The 24,870-nt window shown below is 52.3% G+C and overlaps 1 protein-coding gene across 1 annotated transcript in view; it reads left to right on the top strand.

The window, feature by feature from the left end:
• CFAP100 (cilia and flagella associated protein 100) overlaps positions 1 to 24,870 on the top strand; it is a 46,379-nt gene that overhangs the window by 11,371 nt on the left and 10,138 nt on the right. The window contains exons 3-13 of the mRNA XM_026501540.3: positions 2,406 to 2,480; positions 9,474 to 9,574; positions 12,223 to 12,415; positions 14,037 to 14,104; positions 14,188 to 14,351; positions 14,577 to 14,657; positions 15,123 to 15,304; positions 15,654 to 15,686; positions 15,763 to 15,889; positions 19,457 to 19,505; positions 19,591 to 19,742. Of these exons, the coding sequence (XP_026357325.1) occupies positions 2,406 to 2,480; positions 9,474 to 9,574; positions 12,223 to 12,415; positions 14,037 to 14,104; positions 14,188 to 14,351; positions 14,577 to 14,657; positions 15,123 to 15,304; positions 15,654 to 15,686; positions 15,763 to 15,889; positions 19,457 to 19,505; positions 19,591 to 19,742 (1,225 nt within the window). The remainder of the gene's footprint in view (positions 1 to 2,405; positions 2,481 to 9,473; positions 9,575 to 12,222; positions 12,416 to 14,036; positions 14,105 to 14,187; positions 14,352 to 14,576; positions 14,658 to 15,122; positions 15,305 to 15,653; positions 15,687 to 15,762; positions 15,890 to 19,456; positions 19,506 to 19,590; positions 19,743 to 24,870) is intronic.

The raw sequence follows: 24,870 nt of genomic DNA, 5'->3' as shown, positions 1-24,870 counted from the left end.
TCCCCCTGCTTCTCCCCCTGCTTGGGCTCTCTCTGTCAAACAAATAAATAAAATCTATAAAATTTTTTATTTAAAAATTTAATTCTGTTAAAGTACTAGAAGGAAACAGGAATTTTTTAAATGTATTTAACTTTCAGATGCAGAATTCCTTTCTAAGCAAGACACAGAACGCCAAAGCATTTCCTAAGCAAACATGAAAATGTAAGGAATTTTCCTGTAAGGAAAATACGTGATAGACAATCCAGAGGAAATTGTCATGTCAGCTGGAGCAAAACTATCTTCAGCAGCTCTGACAAACAAATGAGCTACTGTCCTCTCATAGATAAAGGTTCTCAAGATCGTTTAAAAACTACAGCATCCCCATAGCAAAATGGGCAAAGGGTACTAACAGAGAGAAGCAAATGGATAATTAACATCTGAAAAGACACACAATAGTTTCCATAATTAAGAAGTGCAAATTAAAACTGAGATGCGTTTGTCACCTGTCACACTGATAAAACTCCAGGTGTGTGGGACACAGTCCAGCTCAACTTGGTAACAGAGTAACCATTGCACAAGCTTGGAAACTGCGTGCGACTGGAAACAGCCTCAGGACCCAGCAGGGGACCTGGCTAAGGAGCAATGAGACTTGGACATGAGCAGATATGTTCTTTTTTTTTTAACTTTTTAAAAATCGTGGTCAACTATCTATACATAACAGAATTTACTCTTTTGAGCATTTTTAAGTAGACAGTTCCGTTGTAAGCACGTTCACACTGGTGTGCAACCATCCCCGCCATCCGTCTCCAGAACTTTTCACCTTGTAAAACTGAAACTCCATTCCCAGTAAACACTAACTCCCCAACGCCCCTTCCGCAGCCCACCATCCTACTTTCTATGTGTAGATACTCGACGACTCGAGGGACCTCATGGAAGTTGTCCTTTTGTGACTGGCTTCTTTCACTGAGCACAGTGTCCTCAAGGTTCATCCATATTGTAGCCTGAAAGCAGATGCATTGTTCAGTGAAAAAGCAAGGGGCATTGAAGAATGTGTATTCATGGGGCGCCTGGGTGGCTCAGCCAGTTGGGTGTCTGCCTTCAGCTCAGGTCATGATCCTGGGGTCATGGGGCAGACTCCCTGCCGAGCCCCACATGGGGCTCCTTGCTCGGCAGGGAGTCTGCTTCTTCTGCCTGCCACTCCCCCTGCTTGTGCTCGCTCGCTCTCAAATAAAGAAGTAAAATCTTAAAAAAGAATGTGTATGCATAAAATACCTCTGGGTAGGTGAACAACGACCCATTCGGTAGTGAGGGATTCAGGTGAGGATTGTCTATCAGATCAATGTTCATCATAACACATCAAACGACATTGTTAAAAATGTCACTATGTGTGTGCACTGCTTTTCAATTCAGAAAATCACCCAATTTTATTAGTTTGGGTTTGTTTGGTTTGGGTTTGGGTCTATCTAAATACTAGTGGTATCTTCTGCTTTTAGGATATGGTTAGTTAAATGTTGCTACCTGGAAATTGAACCCCAGAGTCACTAAGATAGAAAATACTGACTGAATAGCCTGTGCTCCTGAACTCTCCCCATAGCCTCGCCTCTCCTCACCATTATGTATGCGGCTTGAACTGCAGGCATCAGGGCTTTCAGCCCCATGACCTTGACCTTCCTACCAGTGACACAGGACAGCTCTCCTCCTCATTCTCCCCGTGTCCCATCACCCAGCTGCTTGGGGTCTGCCCCTCAGTATCACATCCCCCACCTTGCGAGCCCTGCCTTCCCCTCACATCCCAGGTCTCCTCCTCCAAGCTGGTCCAAAAGGACTGGCTCCATGATCTCCCCACCAAAGCACACCCCCAGGCTCTCCAGCAGGCTCCACCCCCTCTGCCAGTGGCTGGCTGCCCTCCCCAGCTGGCATAGACTGGAATCTCCAAGCTACAGATAGATGATTTCTGAGTTGGGGTAGGAGGAAGTATCAGGCCCAATGCCCCCTTCCCCGTGGGTATCCGTGGAAGGGAGAACAATAAGGAAATGGGTGTCTCTGAATCTTCTGTTGCGGCCCTTAGGGAAACCCTGGGAGGCTCACAGCAAAATTGTGGGCCACGCCATGAGGCAGAGAGCCTGGGTCCGTGACCTCCCCATAAAACAGTCCTGCACTCCTCTTAAGGAGCAAACGGAAGGATGCAAAAGGCAAGGCACAACATGTGTTCTGTGTGCTGGGCACATGTACACGTGGACCCTTTCCTTGCACACTTATCACGACTTGCCTGCAAAGTCAGCACGGTCATCTCAGATGGGGAAACGGAAGCTCAGAGAAGCTGAGGGACTTGCCAGGGCCACTCAGCAGGCAGGCGAGGATACCGGTGCCAGCGCCTCTCTCCAGCCTCACACTGTGTTCACAGCTTTACTTTTGTCTCTCCCCAGAGAACAGCCTGGAGTCCCCGGACAACAGTTCTTCTTCCATCATTGAAGAAAAAAAGGAGAAACATGGGGAAAAAGGTAAACATAGCCCTCAAGCTGGGAGCTGAAGTCTAAGCTGGTGGGAGTCAAACATCTCCCCTCATCAACGTAGTCTCCAGGGCGAGCAGCAAAGGGAAATGCTCCTAGTTCCATTAGGAATTGAGTTACTGAGACCTGAAATAATAGTAACATGTACAAAGTAGGATTTGTTTTTCCTCCAGTAATTGGAAATATGGGAGGCAGTCCGGAGCTCCATGAGGCTCTGCAAACAGCAGTTCTAAGAAATCACTCAGGTGATCAGTTCCCAAGTCTTTCTGCTCCACCAGTTTTAGTCTTAGGGTTTTCAACTGCAAAGTTATCATGTGGTCACAAAATGGCTGCTGCAGCTCCAGCCACCACATCTGATTTCAGACAGGGAGAAGGGATAAAGGGAAGAGCAAAACTGCCCACCAGCCAACTCAGCCCTCCTTGGAAAAAGAGCCTTCCCAGAAGCCCCACCCAGCAATTTCTGCCTACATTCCATTGTCTAGAAATTTGTCATGTGGTCATCAGTATCTATAAGGGAGGCTGAGAAGTATAACTTTTCAAAGAGGCACATGCCTGCCACCTGTTAAGAGGAGGAAGGGTAGGCAGCCAGCTGCTCTTACTGCTTGCACTGAGCCTCACCCCTCGACCTGCCGTGCTGCCCCCAGGCTTGCACGTCAGTCTGACCCTTCTGCAGAGGGGCTCAGATGTGAGCATGCTCCCTGAGCCTACCTCTCCCAGGCTGAGCCCCTCCCGTCAAGCTTCCCCCACCCCCGGGTTCCCTCTTGCTTCTAATTATGACAATCCAAACTGGCCCAGAAGCAGAGACTAAAATGCAGTGAATGTGGGTGCCCATCACCAGACTGGACAGTAGAGAAGATTTGGCCACATTTGTCGCATCTATCCTTTTGCTTTTTTCTTTTTTTGTCTTTGCCAGAATATTTATTTTATTTGATTTCAATTCCAGTATAGGTAACATACAGTCTTATGTTGGTTTTGGGTGTACAATATAGTGATTCGACACTTCCATACACCATCCGGTGCTCCTCACGACAAGGGCCCTCCTTAATCCCCATCACCTATTTCACCCAACCCGGCACCCCTCCCCTCTGTAACCAACACTGTGTTCTCTATAGTTAAGAACCTGTTTCTTGGTTTGCCTCTTTTTGCCCCCTTTGTTCGTCTGTTTTATTTCTTCAATTCCACATACAAGTGAGATCATATGGTGTTTGTCTTTCTATGACTGACTTCGCTCGTTGAGTGTAATACTCTCTGACTCCATCCACGTTGTTGCAAATGGCAAGATTTCCTTCTTTTTGCGGCTGAGTAATATTCCTGTGTGAGTCTGTGTGTCACATCTTCCTTATGCATTCATCTGTCCATGCACAGTTGCATTGCTGCATACTTGGCCAGAATATATTAAAGTAAAATCCGTGCATGTCATTTCATCCTTATATCCCGCACCATTCATTTTTCAAAAATAGGGATGTTTCCCTACAAGGCCACAATGAAGTTTCCCAATTATCTCAGAAATGTCTTCCTAAAGAAGAATCGTTCTAATCAGGATTCAAATGGGATCTGATCGTCTTCACTCTCTTAAATCTAGCAGAGTCCCTCCCCCATGTCCTTTCATTTTCTGTGCCTTGACTTATTGAGAAGTGGTTAATTACCTTGTAGAATGTCCTCCGTTCTGTATGTGTCTGTTTACTTCCTGGCCATTGTCATGTATTGAAACCGTTCCTCTGCTCCTCATATTTCCTTGACTTGGACATAACCCGACATGCTTGATATCCCATTTTGTCCACAAGAATCCTTCCTACCACCTCTCACAAGAAGCCTGTGCATCCAGCTGTCTCAGTGGTGGCCACGCTCACTGGGCTCAGGTGGTGACCGCCTGGCCCCCTGTCCGATTCCCATCAGCCATTGACCCAACAGCGTCTTCTACCCATAGACGCCTGTGCCTAAATTGATTGCTACATTAAGGGTGAGGAGTCTGGGCTTTGGTTTGGTCTCTTCACTGAGGTATAACCCACAAAATGCACAAACCTCAGGCATACAGTTTGGTAAGTTTCAGTACAACTTTGTAGTTTGCACCCCATTCACCATCTAGGACATCTCCGTTTGCCCAGACATTCCCTTTCCCCCAGAGATAGCACTGTTCTGCTATCACCAGAGAACCACTGTATCCACTCTCGAACCTTGTGTAAATGGAGTCCCATTCTGTGCCCTTGCAGTCCTGTCCTGCTCACTCAGCATCACGTCTGTGGAATGCCAGTCACCGGACTCCCTTCTTTGTTGTGCCATGTGTACCCTATTGTCATATGTCAACAGGGTATTATTCTTTCTGGAGTAGATGGACATCTGGGTTGTTTCTGGTTTTTCCATATTACAAATAATACTGCAGCGAACGTTCTTGCACATGTCATTTAGGGAAAGTAGCACTCATGTCTCCTGGGTAGGAAGGAGTGGAATTGCTGGTAGTATGTTTAACCTTCGTAGATACCGTTGAACAGTTTTCGAGAACATCTGTCCCATTTTACAGTCCCACCAACAGGTGTGAGCATTCCAGATGCCCCGGATCCTCTCCAACAGTCGGCACACTGTCGATACTTTCACTGTAACCCGGGCCTTCGGATATGTATTAGCATCTCACATTCCCTGTGACCAATGAGGGCGATTACCTTTCCATATGTTCACTGATGACTCTGTGTTATAAAGTGCCTGTTCCTGCCTCTGCTCACTTTTCTATTGGGTTGTCCTTTTAATTTAATGATTTCTAGGACTTCTTTACGTATTCTGGAAACAAATCATTCACCAGTTCTAAGTATGCAAATACCTTCCCTCACTTGGTAGATTGCTTTTTCCTTTCTTGGGGTGCCTTTTAATAAACAAAATTCCTAATTTTCATGGAGTTCACTTTACCAATCATTTTCTTATCATTGGTACTTTTGTGTCCTATTTGAAAGCTCTTTGCTGACCTCCAAGGTCCTGAAGATACTGTATCTTATACAAGTTCTGTGTTCACTTTACAACCAGACCTGCAAATCGTCTCTAATCTAATAGTAACCATTTTGTTTGTGGATTCTTTGGACTTTCTCCTCTACATTTACAGCACCTTGAGATGACATTATTTGCCCTTCCTTTCCAATCCTATACTTTTTATTTCTTCTTCTTGCCTAACTACAACATTGAATAGAAGTGCAAAGATAGGTATCCGTGACTTGTTCCTGATCCCAGAAGGGAAACTTGCAATATTTCCCCTAGAAGTTTCTTGTAGATACCTGTATTCCTTTCCCGTGGCTGCTGTGCCACAAACTCAGTGGCTTAAAGCAACACAAATGGATGATCTCACAATTCTGGACTCAGAAGTCTGAAATGGGGGCACCTGAGTGGCTCAGTCGTTAAGCATCTGCCTTTGGCTCAGGACATGATCCCGGCATTTTGGGATCGAGCCCCACATCAGGCTCCTCTGCTGGAAGCCTGCTTCTTCCTCTCTCCCACTCCCCCTGCTTGTGTTCCCTCTCTCTCTGGCTGTCTCTCTCTGTCAAATAAATAAATAAAATCTTTAAAAAAAAAAGAAATTTAAAAAAAAAGTCTGAAGTGAATCTTACAGAACTCGAATCAAGGGGTCCACAGGGCTGTGTTCGTTCCGGAAGCTCTGGGGAAGACTCTGCTTCTTTGCCTTTTGCAGCTTAGAGGTGCCCGTGTCCTTGGCTCCTGGCCCCTTCCTCCGTCTCTCCAAAGCCAGCTGCACAGTCTGCTCTGGTTTCCGGGATGTCACTCCAACCTTTGCTTCTGTCGTCACACCTACTCCTCCTGCTTCTGGCCCTCCTGCCTCCATCTTATAAGGACTCTTGTGATTACGTCAGGTCCCTCTGTCTAATCCAGGACCATCTCCCATCTCGAGGTCCTTAACTTCACCCCATTTGCAAAATCCTTTATCATATCAAGGAATCTAGTCCCAGGTTTGGGGTTTAGACATGGACATTACTGAGCTCACCACACTTCCCCTTATCAGATTGGGAAGTCCGCTCCTCTTCCTAGGTTGCTACGACTATGATTTAAAATCAGGTTTGAATTGTATCAAATACTTTAACTGCATCCTTTGAAAAGATCATATAATTTTCTCCATCATTCTGTTAATGGGGTATATTGTATTGACCGGTTTCTAAACGTGAAACCGACTTGGCATTTCTGGAATGACCTGCTTCAAATGACTGCCAGTCTCGGTTGTAGGCTCACCCTCCCATTCACACTTTTCCATTCAGAAGCATTCCTACTCGCTGGACTGCAAATGCACTTTCTGTTTTGGGAGCCAGTCTCCACATCACTGCTTATAGGTTGAGCGGCTTGCCTCTCTGTCCCTCTGGTCCTCCTCACTGGGAGTAACAGCAACTCCCGCCTCAGGGCTGTTATGAACATTAAGACAGGTGAAGTCCTTGGTCTGGCCATGGTAAGTGCTCCGTGCTTGCTAACTAGCATAATTAATCTCTTCGATGGGGACATGGGACGTGGAGCCCACGCATGGACTGGCCAGTATGGCCACATCAAGACTAAGTTTTCCCTGCCTCTCTTGCCCAAGCTCAGTCCTCACTATTCTGAATTTAGGGCCCCTGCCTGGGGTTGCTGGACAAGTACAGGAAGTGAGAAGAGTGAGATGAGGAAGTGAGGAGGGGGCGAGTTGCAGCAGTCCTGTCCAGGACCCTCATGCCCCCATTTCTGTGCCCAGAGCCATCACTTCCCGAATACCTTCTTCTCCACAGCCCAGCCTGGTTGGGCCCTACTTCCCCACTTCACCCCATCCCGGCCACCTTCCCTCTTCCAAGTCTCCCTGGCAGCTCCCGCCCCCCCCGCCCATCCAGACTCATCCCTTCTTGTCCAGAGTTGTGTGCAGTGTCTGAATGTATGTTCCATCATTTCTGGGGGATGGGTTGGCCTGGCTGGGGAGACAAGCCGTGTGCCCAGGGCGCCATCTACACCCGCCTCCCCAGGCCCCTGATGTGGACAGAGAGGCCCGTTGGCAGCGTCTTCTGGAACCTCACTATCAGAAGCCAATTCAGCGTGTAAAAGAAAGTCATGATCAGTCATGGGACCAGAGTCCATGCTTCAAACCAAACCTGCACAAGCCCCGTCCCACTTCTTTTTTTTTTTTTAGATTTTTTTATTTATTTCTTCGACAGAGACAGAGACAGCCAGTGAGAGAGGGAACACAAGCAGGGGGAGTGGGAGAGGAAGAAGCAGGCTCATAGCAGAAGAGCCTGATGTGGGGCTCGATCCCATAACGCCAGGATCACGCCCTGAGCCGAAGGCAGACGCCCAACCGCTGTGCCACCCAGGCGCCCCATGCCACTTCTGTCCCTCCTGTCCACTCCCCGATGGCTCTGTGTCCGGCACCACCCGTGTGACCTGTCCCTGTCTTGGGCTGCCTCCTCGTGCATGCTGCCCTCTCCAGCAGTCAGGCCGAGACCTGTCGGGAGGCCCCTGCCGGCTCCCTCCCCTCAGCGGGGCCCAGGCATAGATCATCTTTCTTTACTCTTCTCACTCAGAGTTTTAAACTATTTTGACAGGATTTAATTCTTAGAGAGAAGTTGAAAGAATAGTGCAGAGATGTTGTAGACTTGGAGCTTTTCTGCCCCCTCCACATGATGGGTGCAGGCGAAGCATCTGGGGGGCCGTCCGAGTGACCCCTGGGTCACACTGGTCAGAGAAGGCCCACCCCTCTCGCTTCTGCTCTTGCTCACTCTGATGGCCTGCGCATCTCTACTTTTGGTCGTTAGTAAGGACGGATCTTGTGCGGCGGTACTCTGAGACCCTCAGAGCATAACTTCAAGTCCCCTCCGCAGTGTCGTTTTGCTGGTGAGGGTATAAAATGGGACAGACGTCCAGAAAGGCAGGTCAGCATAAGACTCCGAATCTTGGAAATGCTCACGGCCCCTGGCCCTGTTCCCCTTGGGAAAATCAGCGGCCGCCAGCCAGCCCGTGATGGCACACTGGTGCCTGGGGCGGCTGCTGCCCTCGGCCCACGCCCGGCCCTGCTGAGGTCATGCCTTCCTGCTGAGCACATGGGGCCCACAAAGAATTAGTAACTGCGCAAGCATCTACTGAAGGTGAAGTGTTTTTTTAAAAGATGTGAAATTATTAAAAATAGGTGTTGGAAATTACTAGAAGAAAATACCCCCGGAAGGTCACCAGCTATTGTTTCAAAGTGAAGGAGTTATTTTGTTATCATACTCTTCTACTTCCAAGAATGTTTTGTTTTGTTTTATTTTGTTTTGTTTTGTTCTGTCTTACAACGAACCCCGTTTCCTCTAAATCGAGGATAGGGGGAGAAGGCATCCGTATTTTTAAGCCCTTAGTTTGGTGCCTCCTGGGTTCTGTCCCTGCTGAGCTGAGCAGCAGGGACTTCTCCCTTACCCACGGGGGTAGAGGGAGCAGCAGAGCTGGGGTCTTTGGCAACCCCCATCTCCCAAATTCCTGCCTGCCCCCCACCCCCCAGGCCTCAGGTGCTTTGCCTCACGTGCCCACAAACTCAGTCTTCGCCTGGGAGGCTCCTGGAGAATCCTGCAGACAAGGCAGTTCACCCGGTCTGCCCACTGCCCACTGCCCTCTGCAGGGAAGTGCCTCTGCTCTGGAGTTGGCCGACCTCCCGCCAGCCGCCCCATCACTTCCCTTCTCTTGCTTCTCTCCTCTACGGAATGGGGGTTCCTGAGACATTAAATGAGAGGGGCCAGAGGTCTGCAACACAGGTGGGGCTGTGTGCACCCACTCTCCTTCAGACGCCAGGGACAGAAGGCCATGACCAACTCGGTGAAATCAGACGTGTGAGTTTGTGGAGTTGGAAGGTCCAGGGTCGGACTTCAGGCACAGCTGGATCCCAGAGAACAGTCGTCACTAACTTGTGCTTTTGAGTTCCTTGTGCTGCGCTGGGAGGGCGCCGGGACTCCCGAGGCACAGGCCACCGTTTGGAAGAGCTGGTTCATCTCTCCAATGATGTATCTCCCTCCCCAGTGACTGTGATTGTTCCTGACCGTTCAGCTAACCCTTTCCACACGTCTGGAGATGTGGATTTCTTCTTGCTCAGAGAACAGGAGCAGAATAAGTCTCGCACAGTGAGTATCTAGGACTGAAGCGTGCCCACAACTCTTTTCTCCATCACACATGCAGAGCCAGATTGCCCTTCTCAGAAGAGTGCTTGCTTTGGGTCACTCTCTCACTCTAGCATAGTCAATGGCTCACCATTTTTTGTTAAAGATTTTGTTTATTTATTTAGAGAGCACAAGTTGGTGGGGGGACAGAGGGAGAAGGAAAGAATCTCACGCAGACTCCAAGTTGAGTGCACAACCTGTTGGGCTTTCCATCTCACGATCCTGAGATCATGACCTGAGCTGAAATCAAGTCAGATGCTTAAACAACTGAGCCACCCAGGAGCCCCAGTGGCTCACCATTTAAAAAAGACCCATTCAAAAGCCTGGCTAGCTCTCCAGTCCCAGACCTGCCCCGCTGCTCTTACCCAGTTCTATCACACTGTTCCTGGGCTCGGCAGAGTGGGCTCTTGGAAGCCGCTGTTGGCCTTGCTTCTGCTCCCCTTGCATGAGATGCCATCCGCTCCTGAGACTCTCCGTCCTGCCAGGCCCATCTCAGACCTCAGGGACCCTCGCGCCTCCCCCAGGAGACCACCACCCTCCCAACTGCTCCAGCCTTGCACAGTCCACCTCACTGGAATCCTTGAAGGCCAAATACACACACAAACATGCACACACGCGTGCACACACAGCCCGCACGCCCCTCAGCAGCACCGGAGTCCTGGAGCCAGCCCCAGCCCCCAGCCCGTGCCTTGTCCGCACCCGGGCATAGTCTGTCCTGCCTCCCCATCCAAGAGCCATCAGTCCATCCCCACCCCCTGCGGCATGCCCGGGGCTAGCGAGCGTCCCTGCAGCCAGGCTCAGGGAGGACTCACCCAGAGTCAATTTCACTGAGAAGTGGTCAGCAGGAACCATGTTTCTGGGACACGCTCTCGGGGGCACGGGCATGGCCAGTGTTCCAGGCTCCATCCTGGGCTGGTTCTGTCTGCCCCAACTCAGGGCTCAGTATCTGAGATTCCTTGGAGAAGTGGCTCCCACTGAGACCCAACCAATGACCAAAGACACATAAGGAAATTCACATTTTCCAGTCCCACCCCAGACCTCCCCATTAGAAGCTCCGGGTGGACCACCGTGAGGGTTTTCCCCACCCTACTGCCATGCTGTGTACCCACGCATGCCCTGGAAGGAGGCGCTCACACAAAGCCACACTGAGCAGCACACGCTTCTCCGAGGCCTCCAAGTGGGGAAACGCGACAGACACACACACACAACTTTCTCTGACGTTGACTTTGAGACCTTTCTCTTTCACCAGTGTGAGATTGGATTTTCTTCTCCCAGCCTGGCCCTGCACAAGGTTGCCTCTGCCTTCTTCTTAAATCCTCTAACCTGACACCCCTCTCTACACAACAGCAGAGCCCCCCAGTCTCACACTGACCCCAAGCAGCTGCCCAATTTCTTCTAAGCACAGACCTTCTGCCACTGGGATTCTAGCAGGTGATATTTCCCCACTTTGTTATTCTCCACAGCCATGCAAGCTAGTGGCCCCCGGCTGAATCCCCTCACAGCTGAGTTTTCCCTAAACAGCCTTCTTTCGAGGCCAGATGGGTTGTTGTCTGGCAGGGTCAGCAGGAAATAGAAATGCCCCAGGAAAGGCCAGATGAAGAGGATTCGTGAAGGCCTGTCTGACCCTGTGGGCTACGGTGCCCAGCCATGGAAGGATGTGGAGACCCCCAGGGCTTGGGCAGGGCTGGGCGCCCCTGCAGCCAAAGACCTGCGCTAGGCCTCAGGGAAGAAGAGCCCCCACCTCCGCACCATCCCGGGACCCTCCCAAGTGAAGGGGAGCAACCCGAAGGCAGGCTGGAGTTCAGGCGAGGGAGAGGAGCTGGAGGGGGCAGATGCCCAGTGACCTCACCACTGCCAACACTGACTCCTGAGCTTGCAGGTCAAACTCGGGATCTGGAGTTTTATTTATGTATGTTTTTAAAGATTTTATTTATTTGAAATGTATCTATTGAGAGAGCATAAGCTGGGGTGTGGGGAGAGGCAGAGAGAGAGGGAGAAGCAGGCTCCCCACAGAGCAGGGAGGCCACGCAGGGCTCAAGCCCAGGACTCCGGGACCATGACCGGAGCTGGAGGCAGATGCTTAACTCACTGAGCCACCCAGGCGCCTCATGGATTTAGAGTTTCTTTTGGAAACTAGGAAGCTATAGTTTCCCAGAACCTGGCGGTGTCAGATCTAGCAAATCACCACGGAGTGTGAATTTCAGATAAGGGTGAGTCATCTGTTAGGAGTATGTCCCTGCACTATTGAATGCACATGCAACTGGACATCCTGTACTTCACCTGGCGAACCCCACCCCACCCCCACCCTACTTTCTGGAAGCACTTCCTGCCCGCTTTCCTCCCAACCTCGGGAGCTGTGCTCAGGGCCCCCGGGCGCTCCCACAGGCACACACAGCTCCACAGCCTTCTCTGCGCGCAGTGAGCGCGCACCCCGGACCACGTGTGCACCTCGCCCCCCCCCCCCCCCAATCCGCGTGCGTATTCCCTCCAGGCCTTGGACCTTGGGACTCACGGCGATGACGCCGAGGGGAGGAGGCTGTCCCAGGCTTGATGGGGAAGGGGGTAGAACTAGATGCTGGCCCCACCCGACTCCGCCTGACCACGCCCACTAGGAGCGGGAGCAGAAGATGACCCTGCAGGTGCACCAAAAGATGACCTACTCGTCCAAAGTGTCGGCCAAGCACACCAGCCTGCGCCGGGAGCTGCAGCTGGAGGACGAGATGCTGGACCAGGAGGTGCACGCGGAGGCGGAGCGGCTGCGCGCCTTCCGCGACCACACTGCGTGGAAGCTCTGCATGACCAAAGGTGCCCCCTTTCCCTGGAGTCAGGTCTTGCCCTTCGTGAATGGGCAATACTTTTAAATTGCTTAGGCAGGGCTGCAGTGCTATGGGTGGTGGGGTGTGTGTGGCTTGTCTGTGTCCGACCCCTGCCTCCCACCGTCGCACAGATCAATTCCAGATGGACTGCAAATCTAAGAGCCTTTGAGTCCCAATATTGCACGCATTCAGAACATTAACCGTGCACGTGAACGCAGACTGCACACGTATAAAATATGGTCCCTCACTTGATGGTAAAGAGCGTCAGCCTGGTACTAAGTCCCCCCGAGTTCAGATCTCAGCTTCAGCACCGAATGACCTTGCCGTCCTGGGCCAGCTCCTCAACTCCTTTGCACAGCAGCTTCCTCTCCTGGCCAATGACAGTGCCGGCCTCCTGCGTTGTTTGATTCAACGTCTTTAGATGCTGCACACCATGAGAAGGAACTGTGTGTGTGAGCTGTTATTAATCTTATGACTCAGTAGCAAATCCTAAGTACTGAATATGCATTAATATTCTACCAGCCCAGACGGTAAAGTCCAGGAACCCAACTAGACTGCAGGTGTACTGAATGTGAACATTAATCAAAGAGACCCCCAGCCCCCACCCCGATCCCACGGCTTGTTTTTGGGTGGGGAGCCCTGAGCTCACTTTGACACTTTTTGTGCCCAGCTCTGCATGAGAGGGAACAGCAGCGCTGCACATTTTTCATTTCTGTCTCCATCCTCCCTTCCTAAGACCTAGGAGAGGCAGGCTGAGTCTGGATGGGGAAGATTGGATCCAGAGGGTTTAGGCACAAGACTTGTCTATATCCCAAATTTGACTTGCAGTGGGGAGCTGGGTCTCCTGGAGGAAAGGGCCTTCCCACCAGGTGGCCCAGGGAGACAGAGGCCAAGCCTGGTCTCTGCCAGGCTTCTAGACTTAAGATTCCCCCACCACACCAGGGTCTCTCGGACAGGAGAGGGTTTGAGAGACAACACAGAGAGCCACATCGTTCCATGGCCCTTTCCTCGGTTCCTGGCCTCTCCAAAGTCAGGGCACTTCTAGGCCTTTCTCTCCAGAAAGACAAGGGGAAGAGTCTTCCGTGGCCCTTAGTCCCAGCTGCGTTGCCTCTCTGCTTGCCCTCCCGGTGTTCCAGATGCCCAACTTAATTTCCTCCCACCTGGCTTAAACCCTGGTGTGCAACGTAGCAACTACCTAAATTGGATCCTGAGGGCTTACAGTACCCCAAAGAGAGATCTTGCTGCCCCATTTTTCTCTCTCAACCCTGATGCAGGTGCTGGCCTAATAGGTTTTTTGTTATTAGGTCCAGCTGGATGAAATGTCCAGGGCGGGGGTGTCCAAAGTCTCACTCCAGGTGAGAAGAGTACTACAGCAAGAGAGGCTCAAGTCAGACATAGGAAAGGACTTCCCGCCTGGCCCAGTCTCCAGCCATGCAGAGTGTAATATATAAACAGAGCCTTCTCTCCTTTTGCTAGAGACAGAGCTCAATCTCCCAGAGTCCCTGGGCCTCCCAGCAGAGCGTATGCCAGGAGCAGCACCCTCGGCCCAGCTCGGGTCTCTCTCGCACTGCCCACCGCGCCCCCCAGAGGCCTCCCTCCTCTCTTTCCAGAAAAGAAGATGGAATCTGATAACATGAGCAACTACATTAATCAGAAGCGGCAGCTGTTCCTCATCCAGGTTGGCCCAGCTGCAATGCGCAGGGGCCCGGGTGGGGGGGCTCTCCCAGCAAGGAGCCTGAGTCCCACTCTGGTGGCCCTCAGTACGCCCTGGACATGAAGCGGAACGAGATCCAGCGACTGGAAATGCTGGCGGCCAAGGAGGAGGCGGAGCTGGAGCAGGCAGAGAAGTCCCTGGAGAAGGACGCAACCTTGTTCGACGAGTTTCTCCGGGAGAACGACCGCAGCTCCGTACAGGCCCTGAGAGCGTGAGCCCCCGCGGAGCGGCAGCCCGCGCGCCGGCCCCGGTGTCCCCGGGGACTGTGCACCTGCGCCCAACCTGCCTGCCTTCGCCCAGCCCTCTTCTGCCCCCTCCCCCCCGGCCCGGCCCCCGGCAGCTCCCCCCGCTCCCCCGCCCCCTCCCCCGCAGCGTACACGCCCCCTTTGACAGTCTGCGATTGGCTCCCCGCCCCCACCCGCACCCCCACCCCCAGGGCTGAGAAGGAGACTAAAGCGAAGGTAGAGAAGATCATCGAAATCCGAGAACTGACCACCCAGATCACGAACATCAAAAGGTGAGCTCAGAGGGCGAGCCTGCCGCTCCCGGTCGCCGCCGCTCCCCTCCGCCCCACTCCCGTAGCCGAAAGGAGCCTGGGCACAGCGCAAACCTCGCCGCTTCACCTCTCAAACCTAAATAGCTTAGGGACTCAGGCCCTGCGGGATGCAGCTGCCCATTTTACAGATGAGGTGGCAGAAGCCAAGAAAAGATTCGGTGACTTTCCCAAGGCCACACCACTAGGAGACAGGAGAGTCCCCAGGGTCCGCTGCAACTCCAAAGTCCCAGAGGGCTGTAACCCTGGAGGTCTGACCCACACCGGTCCGCGGGGGGCAGTGTCCTCTCCCCGGCACAACAGTGCTGCAGTGCCTGTTCCCAGGAGGGCAAGGAGCACGCCAGGCTGGGCAGGGTTCGGAGGCAGTCCCCTCTGGAGGGGTGTCCCCGCAGGCAGAACCTGACCTCACCACCTCCTCCCCGGCTCTAGTGAAATCTCCAAATTTGAAGACACCTTGCAGCATTACAAGACCTACAAGGACTTCCTATACAAGCTGTCGCCCAAGGAGTGGTTGGAAGAAAAGGAGAAGCAGCACCTGGATCTCAAAAAGACCAAGGAGGCCCCCGAGCCCCCGAAAGAGAACACTTTATTCTCCACAACAGGGGACAAAGGTAGCAGAAAAGAGAAAGCAGGTCCCTGGGTCCATCTAGACCCCAGGCCCAGCTGGCAGTGGCCTTGGAGGGGTCCAGGCCTCACGCTGGGCCCCTTTCATGCCTCACAAAGCCCCACCCAGAAGCAGCAGGCCCCCCTTAGGGCCTCATGGCTCAGCCCACAGATCCACTCGAGGAAGATAGGGCCTGCTCTAACTCAGACCCCAGGGGCTTTCCTCCCATGCGTGTCTTTCTGAAACTGAGGGGAAGAGGGTTGGGAGGGTCCTGGGGAACCCTGTGCCCTCAAACAGTGTTGCTGAAGGTCTGGCTCCAGCCGAAACCACCTGGACCCCTCCCTTGCTTCCTGTAGGACCAGGGAACAAGAGCAAAACAAGCTCCAGAGGTACGTGGCTGCCCCAAGCCGGACGTGTCCTGCCCTGGGCTGGGGTGCGTGGAAACCATTCCTCTGCTTCCTCCAGATGGGCAGGGCCCAAAGAAACCCTGGAAGTTCCTGCAGGTGGCCCGGGTGGGGCGGCTCCTATCCAGCACCGTCAGTCTCCAGCACAGCAGCCAGCCCACCATGAGTAGTGGGCTGGACTCCAAAGGGTGAGTGGGTCTAGGGTAGGGCAAGGAGGTGGCTGGGGCCTGCTGGGGAGTCCTCGCCAGTGGCTCCAGGCCAGGAGTGCCCAGGACGAGCCCAGCCCCCCGGGAAGGGTGAGACCATGAGGAAGGGCTGTGCCCAACATGGAGGATGTAGAGTCGGACGTCAGCACCAAAATCAAGATGTTTTCTAAACAGTTTTATTTCTGTCCGATTCTATCAACTTAGCCTAAGGTGGTCCACTCAGGTGCTAATGGGACAGTCGAATATAAACGGGTGCAGGCAGCCCAAGCTGGGTGCACTGAACGGGAGGGCACGTGACCCTGCCAGCCCTCGGTGGGCAGGGAGGGCTGCTGGCCAAGGAGGCCAGAGCTCCAGAGCCTTTCAAGAGGAGCCAGATCTGGATTTTTACAAAAATTACCCAGATTTAAGTGTGACAGTTACTTTCCAATCTTGTTAGAAACTCAAGAGGGGACAAACAGAAACCCCAAACAGATCCGCGAGCCAATGCAGACCTGCCCCCACCCCACTTAAAAACCCCTCTGCTTGCAAGGCCAGGGCCATACCCCCCACCTCCCCCTGCTGCTGGGTCACCCCCAGTTACTCCTCTTCCCTCACTGAAAATTTGTTTAGTTTTAGGGGTTTTCTAAGTAATACATTCAGAAACATCGCAACTGTATGGAAAGGTATAAACGGAGAAGTCTTACCCTCCCTGCCCCCCAGCCCCAGGCCCAGTGCATGTCCTTCCAGCCCCTCCCCACCCAGACTGTTGGGCCACGAAGCCACAGCCCGCGCCGCAGTGAGATTCGTTATCTACTGTATACTCCAGCCCCTTTTCCTTTGCATGGGGGCGGGGGGGGGGGGAGGAGGGAGAGGGAGAATCCTAAGCAGACTCCCCACTGAGCCTGGGATCGGGACCTGAGCAGAAATCACAAGTCTGACACTCAACCCGCGGAGCCACCCAGGCTGCCCCGTCCAGCCGAGTTTACGTTGACAGCACACTGAATCGCAGGAGGTTGCTGTTCGGTAGCTCACACGAACACCGCATTTCCACGGGGTCCAGCCTAAGTACAAGCAGAGGTGGTTTTCTGACACCCATCCACCCGTCCCTGCTTTTCCCGGAGAGCTGACCCTGCACCTCTCACACCTCTGTCTGTCCGTCAGCAGCACAGCCAGGGGTGCACACGGAGGCGGTCTCCTCAGCTTCCCCCGCTGGCTAGCCCCTGGCCTCTTGGTGCCGCTGGGGTGATATTCATGATACGCGATTATGCGGAGGGACACTGACCACAGCTCAGATGGCCGTCAGGCGCTTGCCTTCACGGTACCAGCAGCCACTGCCAGGGCGCTCACGTGTCCCATGCAATCTGGACCCCTCCTTGGGCCATCGTGGTGAGACTGGAGAGCCAAGGCAGGTGGCTGGCAGGTGGAGACCCAGGGAAGAAGGGCTGCTGCTGCAGCGTGAGTCTGAGGGCAGTGAGCTGGCAGAATTCCCTCTTCTTCGTGGGAGGTCAGTCTTTTTCTCTTCAGGCCTTCAACTGATTGGACGAGGCCCACCCACATTATGAAGGGTCATCCGCTTTACTCAAAGTCTACTGATTTGTTCATCTCATCTAATAAACATCTTCACAGAAACATCTAGAATACTGTTGGGCCTAGGCAACTTGACACAAAGTCCACTGCCCCAGGGGTACAGGGTGGGTCTGCTGGTCCTGCAGAGTCGTTCCGGTGTCTGACAGCTATCTCAGTCATCCTGCATGCTCCAGATGAAGGCCCTGCCTCCTCCTGGGACCAGGTTCCAACTCCAGTGACTCTTGCCCTATAGCCCCTCCAGCACCCGCCTCTGGGACCACCAAGCACCTCTCGCACACCTCCTGCACTTCTTCCTGCAGGGCCCTGACACCCCACATATGCACACCAGTGTTCTCCAGCCATGACCAGTGACCACGAGACAGACCTCCTCGTCCCCCAGCCCCCCTGCCCCTTCGCCAGCCAACCCCTGCCTCCCTCCCTGCTCCCTGCCCCCTTGCTACCCCGGTCAGCCACCCCAAACCGCAGTGCCTACTAAAGGGTACCCACATGGCAGGTGAGAAAACCGGGGCACACGCAGCCAGGTGGGGTTGGCACCCTCAGGTCCAGAGCCTACAGGAGCTGGGAAGCTTCAGCCAAGCAGTGACATGATCAGACTTAGGTCTTCTTTTATTTTTTTTCTTTTATACTGATGCTATCGGCAGATCACAAAATGAACAAATCTTAAGTGAACAACACTTGAATTTTTACACACATATGAACCCATGTAATCACACTCAGGTCCAGACATAGAACATTCCTGGTGCCCAGAACCCCCTCAGGCCCTCCTCAGTCAGACCCCACACCAGTAAGTTCACACTATGTTCGGTGTGAACAGGGTCTTCGTTGCCCTGGGACACTCCCCCTGTTCTGAAACTCTGTGCACGGAGAACAGCACCGTGTGCTCTCTTGGCACCTTACGGGCCAGCAGTGCCCTGAGGGTGAACCTGGGCAGGTGGCCAGTTCTCTAAGAGGCATGTTCCTCATTTGCCGAATGGACGTCAAGTGTTCAGTATGAGGCACAGGCCTCGCTGACTGCTTGGGTTGTTACTGTGGCCCTTCCTCTAGGAAGTCCTCCAGGGTTCCCCCTCAGGGCTCCCACAGAGCCCTGCACTTACCACCTTTCCACATTAGGTAGGTCAGAGCCTGGAGTCAGGCAGGCCTCAGCCTGGGTTCCTAGGGCTGGAGCCCAGATGCCTCCGGCTGTGAGCTTGCCCCGCCTGCTTCTCAGCCAGCAGGACCTGCACATCCAGGGCAAGGGCCCAGGCCAAAGGTGGCCGGGAGGGGCAATGAAAGCAGGTTTGGGAGTCAGTTGAGGCCTGCTCCCCTCCAGAAGGGCTTTTAGGGCCCCCACTGAGTGCTCAAAGCTCACAGTTTTTCCCGCAACCCTGAGGGCCAGCCCAGGATAGTCCCTGCCCCTGTAGGGTGCTCAGGGTCAGTCAGAGGTGGCTGCAAGTATCACGGGAGAGCTCTGAGTAGGACCATCAAGGACAAGTGCCAAGGGCAAATCTAGATAGGGGTGGTGGGCGGAAAAAGCCCTGAAGGTGGCTCTTAGAAAAAGAATAGGAAATGGGGCAGGGCAACCCTAGCAGTGGTAGCTGTGGGTACAAAGGTCCTGAGTAGGGTCAGCCCCCAGAGAAATAGAAAGAGAGCTGGTAGGACAGGAGCGGAGTAACTTCAGGGGTAGCAGAGGGAGGCGAGGGGGCAGTGGGGGGCCCTATAGGCTCCAGGGAGGAGGCCGAGGTTTATTCTAACTGAAATGATGTGAACTAATCGAATTTCGAAACTCTCCCCTGACTGCTGTGTGACAGCTATGGGGCCAAGAGGGGAACTAGTGTCCTCACCTGGTCAGCTGGTGGGAGGAGGAGGGGATGAGGGCATAGGCAGCAAGCGGGAAGGTGCCCTGGTGATGCCCGGAGGCTTCACCAGTGGGGGCGGGGTAAGACGACCACCAGACCTCTGCCCCCCAGGCTGGCAGCAGTGCCCTGATCCCACATCTCTCTGCAGGTCAAGCTCTATCTCCACTATGTATGAGGACCCAGACAGCGACGGGGAGGTCAGTGGCCCCGCTCTGGGGGGGGCTGCAGAAGCCGGTCCCCCTGCGCTGCCCAGCCAGCCTGCACACACGGCTCTGGTTGCAGGAGCTGGAGCTGTACTTCACAGAGCCCCAGCAGCTCCTGGATGTCTTCACGAAGCTAGAGGAGCAGAACCTCTCACTCATCCAGAACACGCGGGAGATGGAGGAGGCCCTGGAGGATCTGAACTTCACCCTGAAAAACACTCAGATTCGCATGTAGGTCTCCTGCCAGGGCTGACTGGGCCGGGGGAGGGGAGGGTTCCATCACTGGCTGTCATCCTGGGCCCCCATAGCCACTGGGAGCTGAGCCGTGCAGTCGCCCACCCTCCCATCCGGGGCCCTGGTCCTGCACTAGCTTCCACTTTCTGGAAAGCTCCATGGGAAGCCTGACTCTGGAGAGAGGGCGTGTCCTTTCCGGCAGGCGAGTTAGGGGATGGGAAGAGGTCAGGTGGAGCCTCATGGGGCTGGGCCCCTCCCCACCTAGAGCAGCCTGCAGCCTGCAGCCAGCGGGAGGCATCAAGGAGCTCCCACGCAGGTGCATTCCACCGACGCCAGGCCCAGCAGGGCTGGGGCACTAGGTGAGGCCCATCAGGAGCAAGGGATCATCCCTTCACACCCAAACACGGGGTGAGCTCCTATTCTGGGTCAGACCCAGGGCTAGGTTCTCCAAGGATAAGCAAGGCCCTGCCTCATGGAGCTGACATTTGATGGTGACAGGCAGACAGAGCCTCGGATGTGACTCGTAGATACTGACATGCGCCAGAGAAAAACGGTGATATGAGAAGGAGGCTGAAGTGGAGGGGCAGGGCGGGCTTCCAGGGGAAAGCATCATTGACCTGGGCACTTCCTGAGCATGGAAGGCCGCACAGAGATCTGGTAGAAGAGGGTTCCGGGCAGAGGAAGAGCAAGTGCAAAGACCTAGGGTGGAAGCCAGCCGAAGGCTTTGATGCCCCCTAGGGAGTCAAGTTCTTAAGTATGCACGCCTTGTTGGCCCACATCCTGCCATGGAGACTGTCCCGCCCAGAGTCTCCTGCAGGTGAGGCAAAACCATCGGTGCTCTCAGGCAGGACTGTGTCTCCTAGAAAGCTGGGAGTCACACTGACAAACACCCAGATCCACATGGAGGTCTCCTGCCAGGGCTGACCAGGTGGGGGGAGGGGAGGGCTCCATCCCTGATGTTTTTCAGTGTGAGTCCCTTCCATCTCAGAGAGAGAGAGAGAGAGGAGCTGGGGAGATGCAGGCAGCCTCCCGGATTCCAGGAACCTGGCAGGAGGACACACACACGTACCTGCACAGCAGAATCCTGGAGAGGAGCTCCAGTCACTGGTCTTTAGCTGAGATACCCCTGAGCACCAGCGCTTTATTTTTATTTCCAGGAGAGTCATGGCCTGTATGCATTAACTGCCATGAACTCAACTGCCCTATCTCAGCAAGAAAAGAAAAGAAAAAATATAAACATATACTTTTAAAAATATATGCAGCAAATAGAAAATCTGAATAGGCCTGTATCTATTAAGGAAATTGAGTCAATAATTAATAACCTTCAAACAGAAAGCACCAGACCCAGATGGGTTTACTGCCAAATTCTACCAAATATTTAAGGAAGAAATTTTGCCAATTCTCGCAATCTCTTCCAAAAGAAAGAAACAGGGAATAATACTTTTTAACTCATTCTGTAAGACCAGCATTACCCTAATTCCAAAAGCAGGCAAAGACCTTACAAGAGAAGGAAACTACAGACCAGTATTTCTCACGGACGCAGATGTAAAAATCCTTGACAAAATATTAGCAAATTGAATTGGACAATGTATAAAAAGAATTGTACATATCAAGCGGGATTTTTCCCAGGTGCGCAAGGCTGTTTCAATGTTTGAAAATCAATTAATGTAATCCATCATATCAACAAGCTAAAGGAGAAAAATCACATGATTATATCAACAGATGCAGAAAAGGCATTTAACAAAATCTAACTCCCTTCATGATGAAAGCTCTCAGTTAACTAGGAATAGAGAACTTCCTGAACTTGATGAAGAACATCTACAAAAACCTTACAGCTAGCATCATACTTAACGTTTCCCCACTAAGATCAGGAACAAAAGCAAGGATGTCTTTTTGGTTAGAGAAACAGGTACTAATGTCGGTCTTTCATAAAAGGGAAGTGGCCTAATACAAAGTTTAGAAAAGCAGGAATGCCTGTATACGGACAGGGAAGAAAGAAAGAAAACTTTGTTGGCAGATGACATGATCTTCTATGTAGAAAATCTCAAGGAATCAACAAAAAACTCCTGGACTAGTAAGCCATTACAGCAAGGTTACAGAATACAGAGTTACTATATGAAACTTCACTTCCTACGTACCAGCAATGAACAAGCCTGACTCCCTTCCTGGAAACCATGCCAACCTTCCTCCAGGAAAACCCAGCCCAGCCAGTAAGTTGGAAAACGAGCAGGAAGCAGCTCAGACGCCCTGTCACTGCAGTGAGCCAGAGGTGGAGACGAGGGTCCGTCTTGCAGCAGCCAGGGTCACCAGAGCAAGGCCAGCCGCAGGGGAGGCACCAAAGCTTCAGAAAGCTCGTGCCAGTGCTGACCTCTGGCTGAGGCGAGACCTTGTGTGGGCTGAGTCTTGGCAGCCATGCGAGGCTCCTGCAACCATGGCTGCCCCTCAGACGTGAGTCCCCACGGCTCAGGGGAAGCCCAGCCGGCACATCCGCCTCCAGCCCAGGCTCCATCTCGACACACAAAATGGCACGACTCATCTGAGTCCCTGGTATTGAACTTGCACCGACTTGCAGCTCAAAGGACACACAGACAGGAAAATGTCACCAGAAACGTGAGAAAATACGTTCACTAAGGGATGCGGGTGAGAAGGCTAAGTGAATCAGGACAAGCCTCTTGGCTCCTCACGAGAAGCTGCACCCCTGCTGCGAGAGAGGCAGACCTGGGTGCAGACAAGCCCAGGGCTCAAGACCACAATGAGGGCTCTCTGCAGCCCGCCGCTGAGTGAGCGAGGGGGACCATGTCCATGGGACAGCTCCCAGAACTCTGAGGGAAAGGACAAGGAGTTGAAGCGACAGGACCCCGGGGAGACCACGTGCAGGGCACACGCGGAAGGAAGTCCAGGAGACGGCCACACACAGAGCGGAGGACCAAAAGCCAGTGTAGTGACGGATGAAAATCTCCCTGTGCTGAAACAAAGAGCAGGCCCACAGGCAGGGAGAGGGGCTCACAGTGCACACCACCCACGGGGCGCAAGAGCGAGCAGAAGCAGCCACAATGCCAAAGCAGACAAGGAGAATGAACAAAAGCCAGGTACCCATGGGCGCCTGGGTGGCTCAGTCGGTTGTGTCCAAGTCTTGATTTGGGCTCAGGTCATGATCTCAGGGTTGTGAGATCAAGCCCCGAGTCTGGGCAGGGAGCCTGCTTAAGATTCTCTCTGTCTCTCTCACCCCCTCCCCCCCCGCCCCATCAATCAATCAATCAATCAATGCCAGCCAGCCATATAGGAACCAGAACTAAGTATGTGTCGCCTGTTTCCCCCAGGATCCTAAATGCCAGCCAGGGTCTAGGAGAGCATCACTCTTGAGTTTGTGGGGGCAAGAGGGTCTCCTTTTTATTTCCTTTTTCAATGTGATAAAATCCACGTAACACAAAATTGACCACCTGAACCACTTGTAAGTGTCTGGTCCGGTGGCTAAGTACGTTTGTGTTGCTGTGCAGCAGTCCCACCGTCCAACCCTCCAGCTCTTTGCATCTTGTACAACTGAAGCGCTCTCCCTGTGATGAATCCCTCTCCATTCTCCAGCCGCTCGGTCCCTGGCAACGCCACTGTGCTTCCTATCAGTCAGAAAGGGTTTGACTACAAGTACCTCATAGAAGTGGCATCAGACAATACTTGACTCTTTGTAACTGGCTTATTTCACTTAATGTTTTCGAGTTTCATTCATGTGGTAGCATGTGTCAGAGTTTCCTTCCTTTTTAAGGTTAGATAACATTCCATTTATGTCTAGACATGTTTCTCCATTCACCCATCAGGCGCCCTTGGGTTGCTTCCGCACTTTAGCTCTTGCAAGTAACGCTGCTGTGAATGTGGCTGTGCGAATGCTTCTTCAAGACTCTGCTTTCAGTTCCTCTGCATAGATTCCCAAAAGTATAACTGCTGGAGCTTACGGTATTTCTGTTTTTAACTTGGGGTGCTTTCGCAAGTGGAATTGTTTGGATGCTATCGTAAATGGGACTGTTTTTGTTTTCCTTTGCAGAGTGTTCGCTATTTGTGTATAAAACTGCATTTTGTTGACTTTGTTGACTTTGTATCCTGCTACTTTGCTGAATTCATTTAATTCTAACAGCTTTGTTGTGGAGTCTTTAGGGTTTTCTTCAAAGAAGATTATGTTTTCTGTAAACAGCTAATTTTACTTCTTGTCCAACTTGGACGCCTTATCTTTCTTTCTCTTACTTAATCTCCCTGGCTGGAACTTCTAGTACCGTGTTGAATAGAAGTGGTGAACGCAGGCATCCTTACCATCCGATCTTAGAGGAAAATCTTTCAGTCTTTCACCACTGAGTATGATGCTTGCTGTGGGCTTTTCATATATGGCTTTTATTATATAGAGGTGGTTTCCTTCTATCCCTATTTTACTGAGTGTTTTATCATGTTTGTCAAAGCCTTTCTCTGCACCAATTGAGATGGTCATGTGATCTTTTTCCTCCACTCTGTTGATGTGGTGTATTACCCTGATTGATAATACACCCTTGCATTCCAGGAATGAGTGCCACTTGCTTCTAATCCTTCTAATATAAGTATAGTATAACTATACTATAGGATTTTTCTAATGTTTGATTGAATTCCGTATGCTAATAAGTGTGTGTCACCTGTTTCCTCCAGAATCCTAAATGCCAGCCAGGGCCTAACAGAGCATTTGTTGATTTTTTTGCATGAATGTTCATAAGGGAGGTTGGTCTATAGTTTCTTTTCTTGTAACGTCTTTGACAGGCTTTGGTATCATGGTTATGCTGCTCTCATAGAATGAATTAGGAGGTGTTCCCCCCTCTTCAGTATTTTGGAAAAGTTTAAAAAGGATTGGTATTAGATTTCTGACTACTGATTCAATCTTCTTACTAGTTATAGGCCTATTCAGATTTTCTATTTCTACAAGATTCAGTCTTTTTTAAAAAATATTTTATTTATTTATTTGAGGGACAGCAACTGAGAGAGAGAGAGAGAGCACAAACTGTGGGGGATGGGCAGAGGGAGAAGCAGACTCTCTGCTGAGCAGGGAGCCCGATGTGGGGCTCCACCCCAGGACCCCAGGATCATGACCTGAGCAGAAGGCAGACACTTAACCAGC

The sequence above is a fragment of the Ursus arctos genome, unplaced genomic scaffold (assembly GCF_023065955.2).
Source record: "Ursus arctos isolate Adak ecotype North America unplaced genomic scaffold, UrsArc2.0 scaffold_14, whole genome shotgun sequence".
Taxonomy (NCBI): Eukaryota; Metazoa; Chordata; class Mammalia; order Carnivora; family Ursidae; genus Ursus; species Ursus arctos.
This window is presented reverse-complemented; position numbering and strand designations above follow the sequence as displayed.